The sequence below is a fragment of the Elgaria multicarinata genome, chromosome 17 (genome assembly GCF_023053635.1).
Source record: "Elgaria multicarinata webbii isolate HBS135686 ecotype San Diego chromosome 17, rElgMul1.1.pri, whole genome shotgun sequence".
NCBI lineage: Eukaryota > Metazoa > Chordata > Lepidosauria > Squamata > Anguidae > Elgaria > Elgaria multicarinata.
Genome location: NC_086187.1, coordinates 28764539 through 28777412, shown reverse-complemented (window position 1 = coordinate 28777412; position 12874 = coordinate 28764539). Strand labels below are relative to the sequence as shown.

General features: G+C 46.4%; 1 protein-coding gene across 1 annotated transcript; it reads left to right on the top strand.

Moving 5' to 3' along the window:
• The first annotated feature begins 348 nt into the window (after nt 1-348).
• On the top strand, nt 349-5466 carry CEP20 (centrosomal protein 20). The gene is made up of 5 exons (XM_063143098.1): nt 349-439; nt 1450-1647; nt 1930-2014; nt 3356-3492; nt 5350-5466. The coding sequence occupies exons 1-5, from the start codon at nt 412-414 to the stop codon at nt 5424-5426; spliced, it is 525 nt and encodes a 174-aa protein (XP_062999168.1). The 5' UTR covers nt 349-411; the 3' UTR covers nt 5427-5466.
• The last annotated feature ends 7408 nt before the right edge of the window (nt 5467-12874 follow it).

Below are 12874 nucleotides of genomic sequence, written 5' to 3'. Positions count from 1 at the left end.
TCTGCCTTGCGCAAACTGCCTTGGCAGGCAAAGAGTGGTGGAAAGAGTGAGTCTACTCAGAAGTAAGTCCACATATATCCAAACTCGCATTTCACTGCTAAATCTGCAACCTTTTTCCCCGCCAAGAAAAATCCGGCTTAGAAGAAAGCAAGCGGTGAGGCTCCACAGAAACCTGATTGGCTGAGTGTGCAGCCAATGGAGAACCGAGAGAGCCAACGAAGGCGGGAAGATGCGGTGGTACTTTCGCCTGGGTCTCCGCCGGAGCCCAACTGCGCTTGCGCACTTCCAGCGGGCGGTTGCCACAGAGACGGGGGAAGAGAGACGGTTGCTCCGAGCAGCGAAGTTGTTTACATCCGGGAACTTCCCATTCTTCCCTTTCGGCCACTTCCGCCTTCAGTTGCTCCTTCCAAGATGGCGACCATAACAGAGTTGAAAGCAGGTAAACTTTACCTGGTAAAGGGAGCGGGGAAGGAAACCCCCTCTTTTTTGGCGGTGCGCTTCTAGGGATACTTCTCCCACTCTTGGTCAGGTCTCCTGTGCCCTTCATAGCGGTGTGACAGGCAGAAATTCAGCTGGTAAATCCGCTCTACTGTTCTGGTCAAAGCTGCACCTGTTGAGTGGCTGCATGCCCTGCAGCGCCTTGCCAATCAAGTGGGGAGCATTTCCTTTGTTCATAGAGGGGTGGAGATCTCATACTATGGAGCTACTTATTTTCATATGTTTACACTCTGCTTTTCTGGTGAAAATTGCTCCCAAACTGGTTTGCAACAACTTTAAATCCATGCAGTGTCTCAATTGGATTTCTAACAATTCCCGAAAGGGTATCCGTGTTAGTATGTTTGTTTGTTACATTGATATCCCACCCTTCCCTAAAGGGGGGGGGCAAAGTGGTGTGCATGGTCTTCCTCCTCTGCATTTTATGCTCACAACAACCCTGTGAGGTAGATTAGGCTGAAAGTCAGTGACTGTCCCAAAGACGCCCACTGAGCTTCATGGCTGAGTGATATCTTAAAAACCTAACACATTTATGCATGCATAAGCTTCTGTTGTTTATAGCCCACTTCATCAGATGCATGGAGTGTTATGGAGAGTTTGAGGTCTATATTTAGTACATTTTGGGGCGGCATGTGTGGGATTATAAACAGTGAAGTCAGAAGGAAATTCAGTGCAGAAAGTCCTGATGGTGGCAATCATATTAGCGCTTGTCTGGATGTTAGTGTTGCTGATAACACTAACATCCTGACATTAGGTTAGCCAATGAACACATGCAGTGTGATAAAAATCCGTCAATCCAGTTCAAACTTCAGGTGCAAGCATTTATCTAACTCAGCAATCTCTCATTTTAAATTTCCTGTGAAGTTCCTTTGCTTCACAATGGCCACTTTAAGTTCTGTGACAGTCTCCTGGGAGTTCTCGTAATGAAACTGTTTCCTGATTTTTTCCTCCTAGTTTTAAAAGATACGCTGGAGAAGAGGGGGACGCTAGGACAGATAAAAGCGAGGATCAGAGCTGAAGTCTTTAATGCGCTGGATGATCAAAGCGAACCACGGCCATTGTTGTCCCACGAGAATCTTCTAATCAATGAGCTGATCCGTGAATACTTGGAATTTAACAAGTACAAATACACTGCTTCCGTTCTAACAGCTGGTGAATATTTCTTTATTGCCATTGCTCTATAGCATAGTTGTATTATCTATTAGGCAATGAATATTTTTTAAAAAAACAGATAGAAATAAATCTAAAGAAGTTACCAGCCTGCAAAAACTTGATCCATGGATGTCTACCTGCAGTTATACCACAAGGGACCTGGTAAATGGCCGTTTGCATGCCATGCAGGAAGGGGTCACCAAGGGGGTAGGTATGTATACCATATGCCCCCCCCCCAAAAAAATCTTGGAAAACTGAAATGCTATTTTTTTTTCTTTTCAGAATCTGGTCAGCCTGAAGTTCCACTGGACCGGGAATTTCTTGTTAATGAACTGAATGTAGTTGAAGATCCCAGCAGCAGATCAGTGTAAGATGATAATCCTTCTGGGTTTTTAATGTCGTCTTAAGGGTTGACAACCTTGATGTGATGGGAATGTTTGAATCATTTATACACAGAGGAGTGCAAGTAATGTTTGTGCTGCTCTTCAAATACTTAAAAGGTTGTCACACAGAGGAGGGCCAGGATCTCTTCTCCATCATCCCAGAGTGCAGGACACGGAATAACGGGCTCAAGTTACAGGAAGCCAGATTCCAGCTGGACATCAGGAAAAACTTCCTGACTGTTAGAGCAGTACGACAATGGAATCAGTTACCTAGGGAGGTGGTGGGCTCTCCCACACTGGAGGCCTTCAAGAGGCAGCTGGACAGCCATCTGTCAGGGATGCTTTAGGGTGGATTCCTGCACTGAGCAGAGGGGGTTGGACTCGATGGCCTTGTAGGCCCCTTCCAACTCTGCTATTCTGTGATTCTATGCTCTCTCTGTAAGGTTTTTAAGGCAAACATCTCTCCATCTGCAGACCAGTGTTTTTTATATAAGCTGCCAATGGATTTCAGTTTTGTTCAATTTAGTATTCTGGTTTGGTTTTGTATTTCAGAGGCAGTCTAGGAAACAGATATGACACCCTTGCTATAAACCTATCCAATTATTACAATCTGCAGTAGAGGCCTGTTCATGTGTAAAAGGGCTTTCTCTTGTGTCACTCCTTGAACCCTGTTCTCCATTTAGAGTTTGATCCCTGCTCTCTTGGCCTTTTGAAAAGCAGTGAAGGTGCATCTTTTTAATTTGGCCTTCTAAATTGTTTTAGTGTTTTTAATTCTCTTTTAAAATGTTTTTATTATTTAGCTTTTATGTTGATTCTTGTGGAAGGACAGTATAAAAGTACCACAAATGCTAAATAAATAAATCATGCCCTTCCTGAGAGTTCTTTCTTGAAAGTAAGTCTCATTGGACTTGGAAGGCCTTCCCTCCGAGTAACTGTGCTTAACAATACGTCTATTCCGCCTTTTTCACAAATGTTACCAAGGCAAAGTACAACAATTCAAATGAAATAATACATAAAAACAAAAGCAATAAAATCCTATTAAAACATTGAAACAACATTAAAACCACTGTGCACAATTTAAAGGGCCAAGTTAAAGTGATGTGACTGAACTCCGTTCCAAAATAGTGAGAGAGGGAGACCAGTCTTAGGTTCAGGTCTCAGAAAAGGTTTTCCTGTTGGAAGTCTGTAAGTATAACCAGCCAGGGAGTTCCCTTGTACAGGCCCCATTGAGGTGAGCCGGAGCTGCGTATGAGCTCTTTCAGTGCCCTGTATTTCTTCATTAGCTCATCTCTCTTTGTACTCAAGAGTTTTGTGTCTTTTAACAGGCCACTTCTGTATGGTATTATAACCCAGCTGTTACATGGTAACGAGGAGAAGATTTGCCATACATTGCCCAGAGCATCGTCCTTGCAGTTTGCAAAGTGGAACCTCAGCAAGCCATCCAACCAGAGGAATCAAACAGGTGCAGTAGATGTAGACTTTTTAAAAAGAGAGAATCTTGTAAATAAACTTTACATTGAAGGGAAGGAGAAGTTGCTATTCTGAGACCCAGAACAGTGTTAGCATTGCTGAAGAACTCTTGGTATTGAGACATAATAGAACTGGGGGTCTTGAGGGTTGCTTCCTTGTACATGAGCCTGCCCCTGCCGCAAGATCTGGACCATTATTGTTCATCCAACATCAGAAGAGGCTTTATACTGAGTCAGACCATTGGGCCATCTAGACCAGCACTGTCAACACTGACTGGCAGCAGCGGCTCTCTGGGGTTTCAGGCAGGACTCTTTCCTTGCCCTACCTGAAGATGTTTGGGATCGAATGGAAAGTCTGGGCTCTCCCACTGAGCTACAGCCCCTCTCTTTGTAGGCCTGTTGCCAGGTCCCTTTTCGCCATCAGGAATGAGCAGGAGACTGGAGAGGGCCATTGCGGTGCTTCTCTAGTTTTGGAATTCCCTCCCTAGAGAAGTCTGCCTGGTCCCAGATGTGCAATCCTCTTGGCGCCAGATGAAAACTCTTTCACGTTCCCAACCCTTCTGCATCTCTGCTCAGCTTGGATTTTTATATCTTCAGGTTGCTGTTCTGTCTTGCTGCAATTCTTGTTGATTTTTAACTTGTTGATTTTAAAATTGTAATATTGGCAACAGCTCTGACAAACTGTAGGAGCCTCGTGTGGCGCAGAGTGGTAAGCGGCAGTTACTGCAGCCGAAACTCTCCTCACGGCCTGAGTTCGATCCCAGCGGAAGCTGGTTCTCAGGCAGCCGGCTCTGGTCGAACTCAGCCTTCCATCCTTCCGAGGTCGGTAAAATGAGTACCCAGCTAGCTGGGGGAAAGGTAACTGTGACTGGGGAAGGCCATGGCAAACCACCCCGCTACAAAAGTCTGCCAAGAAAACGTCAGCAAAAGCAGGCGTCCCTCTAGGAGTCAGTAATGACTCAAGTGCTTGCATGAGAGGTTCCTTTCCTTTCCTCCTGACACACTGTATTGAAGAATGGGGTGTTAAATATCCAGATAAATAAATAACTCTGATCCCAAAGGAGAACTGCGTAACTCTTAGGCCCTTCTTCCAATTCAGTGTTGGAATAGCTGATGGCAGCCCGGCGTAGGACATAGTCCTGCTAAATTCAGTGGTATTTACACCCAAGTAATATTTATATATATTTATTTATTGCATTTATATACTGCCCCATAGCTGAAGCTCTCTGGGCAGTTTACAAAAGTTAAAACCAGTAAACATTAAAAACAAATATACAAAATTTAAAAACATAAGTAGCATAAAAACAGTTGCATAGGAGAGGAGGATTAAAGTCACAGGACTGGGCTTTGTCCTGACTGGCTACAGGGCCAGGGGCACAATCACCTGGGAAGATTTTCTCCATTAAGTCTGGTTTTAAACAAGCAAGAGCTGTGTACGAGCATCTTGAAAATGAACCGTGAGTTCCAGGTAGATTAGTCGCTTTGCAGAGAAAACTAGCTGGCTACTGCTATGACATGTAAAGTTGGCTTAGCTGAATTAGATTTCAGTGAAAGACATGCTGGGTTTGAACAATCCATTATTTATTTATTTATTTATTTGTTTGCTTATTTAGAATATTTATATACCGCTCCCCATTGAAAAATTTCGGAGCGGTGTACAAGATAAAATGAAAATAAAAACAGAATAAAACAGTTAAAACAAAATTTAAAAGAAGCAAAAACAGAGATCCAAGGCTGCAACCTGCTCCATTGAAGAACTGGCATTGCTTAACTTTCTCCAGTCCACAACACTGCAGTCCATGCTCAAAGGATAAAATAATGGCTCGCACCGTCTTTATTTTAATTTTCAGGCACTGCTGTGGAGCCAGGACATACGGCTGACATGAGGCTTGAAGATACTTTTGCTTCACAGGGCATACGCAGATGAAATAAACAGATGAAATAAACAATCACATTTTTCATGCAAAGTAGCTGTTCATATCTGTTATTGCAAGAACAACTCTGTTTTGTTCCAGTAAGGTTGATAAAAATGGGTAGGAACCATTTCTAGACCTTCAGCTGAGATTCTCTTTTTCCCCCCAAGAGATGAAAAATCAAATTCAAAGGAGCTTTCAGATCTGTCTGTAAAATAGGTGACAGGCAATGTTTAGCCTGGAGCATCCCCTGCCACTGGCTAAGCAGCTACAGTGATGTTACAGAATGCTCATAAACATTCAGACTGCTTGTGGGGATGTGCACTTCTCTGAAGGAAATAAAAGTGTGATCGGTCAGGGGGAAACTCCTCAAACACAAACAATTTAAGACACACGAACAAAGGAAGCCTGTAGCAGACAAGGGCTGCCATTCTGCACAGGGTAAGGGAGGAAATGTATGCAAAGACAGATGCATGTTGCACATTTTCACTGTAGCTGATCATCCAGCTTAGCAGGCAAGGTGTTTTAAAATGGAAAAGTAGCATCTCATAGAATCATAGAATAGCAGAGTTGGAAGGGGCCTACAAGGCCATCGAGTCCAACCCCCTCTGCTCAGTGCAGGAATCCACCCTAAAGCATCCCTGACAGGTGGTTGTCCAGCTGCCTCTTGAAGGCCTCTAGTGTGGGAGAGCCCACCACCTCCCTAGGTAACTGATTCCATTGTCGTACTGCTCTAACTGTCAGGAAGTTTTTCCTGATGTCCATCCGGAATCTGGCTTCCTGTAACTTGAGCCCGTTATTCCGTGTCCTGCACTCTGGGATGATGGAGAAGAGATCCTGGCCCTCCTCTGTGTGACAACCTTTTAAGTCTTTGAAGAGTGCTATCATGTCTCCCCTCAATCTTCTCTTCTCCAGGCTAAACATGCCCAGTTCTTTCAGTCTCTCTTCATAGGGCTTTTTTTCCAGACCCCTGATCATCCTGGTTGCCCTCCTCTGAACACGCTCCAGCTTTCCCCTGCAAGCTTTGCTGAAATAAGACCTTTGGAAAGACTTCTGCCTATGCTCCTATCTCTTCCCCACCCAGGCTATGGCTGTCTAGGCTTATTATATTCAAAGAATTCACACACACACACCGAGGATCCAGATGCATCAGTACAACTTGAGGCATAGACCATCCCTCTTTCTTACTCCCTCTTTTCCTACAAAGAGGGTAAATGTCAGCATATTTTGTTACATCATTGTGCTTTTAAGTGGCCACACTGAACTTTTCAGTCAACATCTTTGCTTGCCCGGCTACAAGGTGATTGTCCTCTGATACCATTTATTGCTTTACAAAAGCATCTTTCACAAGACGCGCTCTTGTTGCCGAATGGTTGGGGGAAGCTGACCTTCGGTGTCGAGGTGGTTGGAGTTCAGCAGAGAGATAGAAACATGACTCTGCAACAAAGTTATGAAGTCTGTTTTGCAGAACAATTGAAACTTACATTCCACTGGAAACTGCTATATTGGGAAGAAATCATAGAATCATAGAATAGCAAAGTTGGAAGGGACCTACAAGGCCATGGAGTCCAACCCCCTGCTCAATACAGGAATCCACCCTAAAGCATCCCTGACAGATGCTTGTCCAGCTGCCTCTTGAAGGCCTCTAGTGTGGGAGAGCTCACAACCTCCATAGGTAAAATGAATTGAACCTTCCAGGCATGGATTGTAGGACCTGTCTCTTCCCTAAGCAGATAGGCTCAGCTAGCTGTGGGCTAATTAGGTGTGTTGTGGATAAGTCAGGATATTTATTTTATTTATTTATTTATTACGTTTTTATGCCGCCCAATAGCTGAAGCTCTCTGGGAGGTTCACAAAAATTAAAAACCATAATAAAACAACCAACAGGTTAAAAACACAAATACAAAATATAAAAAGCACAACCAGAATAAAAACCACGCAGCAAAATTGATATAAGATTAAAATACAGAGTTAGAACAGTAAAATTTAAATTTAAGTTAAAATTAAGTGTTAAAATACCGAGAGAATAAAAAGGTCTTCAGCTGGCGATGAAAAGAGTACAGTGTAGGTGCCAGGTGGACCTCTCTGGGGAGCTCATTCCACAACCGGGGTGCCACAGCAGAGAAAGCCCTCCTCCTAGTAGCCACCTGCCTCATTTCCTTTGGCGGGGGATCATGGAGAAGGGCCCCTGTAGATGATCTTAAGGTCCGGGCAGGGATATTTTATCGTGTCCAGGATTTGGGGGGCCTGACAATTCTATCTCACTGCCTCTTTAACTTCTGGGGTGCCCCATTCCCCAAGTAATGGCAATGGCTCACTTTGATGTTATTTGCCCACCTCCCCAAGAGACCCCCCACCCTCTATAGTGCTGCCCTTCAGTTCACTTCTGCATAATGTCTCCCACGTTACCCGGTTGTGAGGCCGTTTGCAATGAACAGGCGGAAGACTCTTGCCCCTTTTCCAAAATGTCGAACGTCACAGCAAACGGTATTCTTTCTTTTCTCCTGAAAATGTCTGCATTGTTTTTCATAGCAAATTCCAAAGGAGCGTGGAAAGGCAAAATGTTTGTAACACCTAAAGCCAATAAAATAAGCAATGCAAAAATGCACCACCAGCACCCTTGCAGCGGCGAGACAAGCCAAGCCGAAAGCCTCTTCAGAAAAGAAAGGTCTTCACCTGCCTTTGAAACAGTGGAAGGGGGAGAAGCCCTGGAAAGGCAGCCCTAGGAAAGGCCGTGCTCTTATTCATTGCTTTTAATCTCACCTGTATTAGAGCATCACAAAAATACAAAATCAAAAAAATATATTTTAATTTCGTCTGTGATTAACCCAAACATTTCATATGAATCAATCAAGAGAGAACAGATTTGTTTTTTTAAAACATTTGTATCCCGCCCTATATCATTAAGATCTCAGAGCGGCGTACAGATAAAAGCATACAGTATAAAACAATAAATATGCACAGTTAAAAACAAATTAAACCATGATCCAAGTTAAAAGAATATATAATTTAAAAGCAGTTAAAACTTGAACATTATCTTGGAATTTATCATTCCAGAATGCAACGAATAAGTGATTTTTCTCTTGCATGAGTATAATGTCATTTTTGCCATGGTGACAATGTCCCAAATTTGGAAAAACCACACGTAGGATGGGGTGTGTTGCTTTTTGAGGAGGCCAATCCTGCTTCTTCACTCGATGGGATTTGGAGCAGGGCCCAGTTTGAAGCCCTTAGCTGAGCCGGTGCGGTGTTGGGATTAGGCTAGGACTGTCTGTCAGCCTGGTCCACCTCACAGGGTTGCTCTGAGGATGAAAGCAGCGGGAGTCGTGTGCTGCTCTTTGCTCCTTGTAGGAAAGGTGCGATATCAGTATATAATTAATTGCTGCGAGGGGGCGAATCCAAACGAAGAGATTCCCTGCGATAGTAAAGAGTTGTTGGGGGTTCAGCTTGTCTAGATGTCCTGTTCAACCTCTCTGCCCAAAATCTCAGATCTTGGGCACTTGACTGCAACCGGGGTGAGGCGGGAGGGTCCTCCGTGCCCTTTGAGAGCCAGCCAGCCAGCCAGTCTAGGGTGTGTGGGGGAAACCTCTCTGGTACCTGGCCTGAGGGGCTGTCGCTGAGTGGTAGAGCACCTGATTTGTAGGCAGAAAGTCCCAGGTTCGATTTTGGCATCTCCAGCTAGGGCTGGAAAATCTCCTGCCACAAACCCTGGAGAGTCACTGCGAGTCAATGTCAATACTGGGCTAGATAGACTCTTAATCTGTTGTGGTTGAAGGCAGCTCCCTACGCTCCTAGACCGACTTCTGAAAGGTTTCATTTTCTGACCCTCAGCAGCAGCAACGGCTGAGCAACGGAGCTGACGCTTTTCTCTCCCCGCCGACGTGATGTGGAACTGGCACACGAGGGTGAAACCGCTTGGCCTTGGCAAATGCCCCTCTGCTGTGCTGGGCGTTCTGCTTGGATGGCACAGCTCACCTGCTCCTTACGCCGACCCGACTAAACCCAAAGCCATCCCGGTCCTGTGGACTTCAGCACACGCAGGTATGTGAGCTCAAGCAGCTTCCAGATCGCGGCCTGATGCGTTTTAATTTAGTACGTTTATATCCTGCCTTGCTATCGTGGAACTCGAGTCAGTGTGCACGTGGGTGTGTCCCAAATGGGTCTCTCATCCAGGTGTTGACCAGTAGCCGAAAAGCTTTGTCTAGCTGCCTTCCCCTATATCCACGAAAGTGACGCCTAAGATCTACCAAGGAGACCTTATTGGTCCTTCCACGACTGTCAGCATGTCACCAGGTAATGGCACATTGTGCTCCCCAACCTCTGGAAACGGTGGCACACTTCAGACGCCTCTTGCAAATGCATCTGTTCACTCGGCTTTCCCATCATGCCCCTGCTCTGTTTGACTGCTTTGGCTGAAATGTTTTAAAGGCATTTTTTAATTTATTTTTCCGGTTGGCATTTATAGCGTATGTGTTCTTATGTAACCCCTTTGGAAATCCTGGGATGTCAAGTGGCATAGAAGCAGCTTAAACCAATAAATCAGACGGCTGTCTGGCGTGTGCTGTGGCCACACCTGGACAATGAATTGTGCAAAAGGGTTCCAGCTCCGTTCCATGTCGCCCCATAAATCACCCATCACCCTCTCTTCTGCTAGGCTCCCTCAACTGCCAGCAGCCTCCTGGCGAATGTGAATGCAAAGGCCAGAGCAAGAATTTCCACTCCTTTTTAAGCCGCTGCCGCGGAAAGGTGTGGATGTTTATTAAACATCTTAATAGCTCCTTCAAGGAACACCATAGAGTGATCTTGGTTGCTGCTTTGTGTTTTTTTCTTTTTAATATTAATTGCTTCTTGTGACAGTTCAGGAAAGTTCAGACCTTTGACAGAGAAGTCGTTCTACCCAAGCTTGGCTCCCCAAATGATGTTGGACTACAATTCCCATCACTCCCAGGCAGCATCACAAAAGGTCAGGGATGATGGAGGAGGTTGTACTCCAATAACATCTGGGGGAACCCAAGTTTGGCAGAAGTTGCAACCTGGTCATCCCCTTGTCTTTGTTGTTCTGGCATCTGTGACGCATTAAATTGTTTCACAAATACGGAAAACAGCCAGCAGCTGGTAGCCCGTCGGTCCATCTTGTCCAGTATTGTCTGCTCTGGCTGGCAGCGGGTCTCAGACCGAAATGACTATCCCACCCCTGATGGTTTTAAACTGGAGATTGGCCTTTGGGCCTTTGTCATGCAAAGCACTTGGTTTCAACACACCTGGTTCAGGCCGGCTGCGACTGATGGGAATTGTAGGCCAGAATATCTGGAGGACCACAGTCACCACCGCTGGAGTAAATGTTGAGCGGGATGGAGAAGTCCGCTTCCAAGGTTCCTCTGGTTTGGGGCATCAGCCGCTAACAGAAGTATTTTATTGTTTGGGACATTTATACTCTGCCTTTTCATAAAGAATGCCCGGAACAGCTAGAAGTAAAACCCAATATGTAATAAAAAAATAAATAAGATGGCAACCAAACCATCTAGTAATCAGAAAGTAGCACATAAAAGGTAAAAAGAAAGGCAGCCACTTAAAAATAGGATTAAAGTAAAGGCAAAGATTAAAACTCAGCAGCAGAGAACAACCAACTGCCAAACACCTGCTTAAATAAAAAGGATTTTGCTTGCCATCGAGGAGAGGGCAAGCAAAATCCATCGAGGAGAGGGCAAGCAAAATCCATCGAGGAGAGGGCAAGCAAAATCAGAAGGGCCATCGAGGAGAGGGTAGATGAGCTTCTCTCAGCAGGGAGTTCCAAATGGAGGGTGCCATCCCTGCGAAGGTCCTTCCCTGAGCTTCCGCCAAGCACACGTCAGATGTTGGCAGGGCAGAGAAGGGCCCCTCCGGGAGACTTCCGCCTTCCCCGGGGCTGACTTGCTTGATGTTTGAAAAGAGCAGGACTCATCTCATTGAACTGTCTGGCATTAGCCATGGTTGGGGTGGCGTTGCAGGATGGAAGGACCCCTGGCCCAGTGGAAGAGCCCATGTAGCATCTGCAGGTAGGGCCGGGGAAGGATCCTGCACCTGGAACCCTGGAGGGCCGTGGCTGCTGGTCAGTGTCGGCACTACTGGGCTAAACGGACCAAGGATCTGACTCAGTATAAGGCAGCTCCCCTATATCAGGGTAAAATCCGTAGCTCAGTGCTACAGCCCCCGCTTTGCACGCAGAAGGCCCCGGGTTCAATCCCCGGCATCTTTGGTGAGGGCTGGGAAAGGATCCTGCACCTGGAACCCTGGAGGGCCGCAGCTGCTGGCCAGCGTAGAGGCCAGACTGCGCTAGGTGGACCAACCACGGAAGGCCGCCTCCTGTGTCCCAGCGCACCTTCCTGGAAGCCCAGCTCTGCCTTTCCCGTGGGCCTGCCCATCGGTCGTTCTCTGCCTTGACACCGGCTCCATATTTAGGTTGCTGCTGTGGGGGGTGGTCAGGGCATTTTGCATCCGGTATGTTGATGGGAATTCCTGGAGGATGCTGGCGTTCCCTTTTTGGGATGTCTGAGAAGCAGCACAGGCCTAGGCGAGGGAGATGCAGCGAGCGACCGGGACTGTGGATATGCAGGGAGGGAGGGAGGGAGGGATGCCAGGGGGGGTGGGGGCAGAGGTTGGAAGTTTTAGGGGACTTGATGAGGTCCAGATTCTTCCCCCAAGCTGACTGCAGGCACTCTGCCCTTCGCTCCCCAGCAGCTGCCTCCTGCCTCCTGCCTCCTCTCCTTCCTGCAACGTCGGAAGGACCCCTCCGTCCCTCCCTCCCTCCCTCCCTCCCTCCCTCCTTCTTCCCCCCACCAGTGCCACAAGCCATTTAACAGTTATCTTTTCCCATTTAAGGACAGAGGGAGGTATTTATATATATAAATTATTTACAGTACTTTCTCAGGAGCTGGGACTCCCAACGGCAGCCACTTCTGCAAAGTTGGTCAGGGGCAGGAGCTGGGAAAAAATGACCCCTTCGTTCCCCAGAGAGAAGCCAGGCTTAGAAGAGCCAAGGTTTCCAAATGTTACATAAACACACGGGAGACACATCGCGATCCCTCCTTCCAGGCCTTGGCTTTGCTTGGGAAGAGCTGGCCCCCCTCTCCCACCCACCCACCCACGCCCCCACGGAACAGACCCTTCTCATGGAACGCAACGTATTTTATCTTGTGCTTTGAGTCCACATCAAAAAGACGGGGATAGATAAGGCCGTTTTTATTGCAAGGGAGAAATTTGGACCGTGTGTGTGTGTGTGTGTGTGTGTGTGTGTGTGTGTGTGTGCTCTTCTCTTATCCAAAGCCTCCTCCTGATCCCACACATCCCTCTCCTTTGCTGGCATCCCAGACGCATGAGAAAGCAGGAAGGGGTTAAGAAGGGTAGTTTTGCTTCTTTGGACCAGAAAAAGCTCCATTTCTGGGAAATGTTAAAAAAAAAAGATAGAGGATGGGAGAGAGAGAGA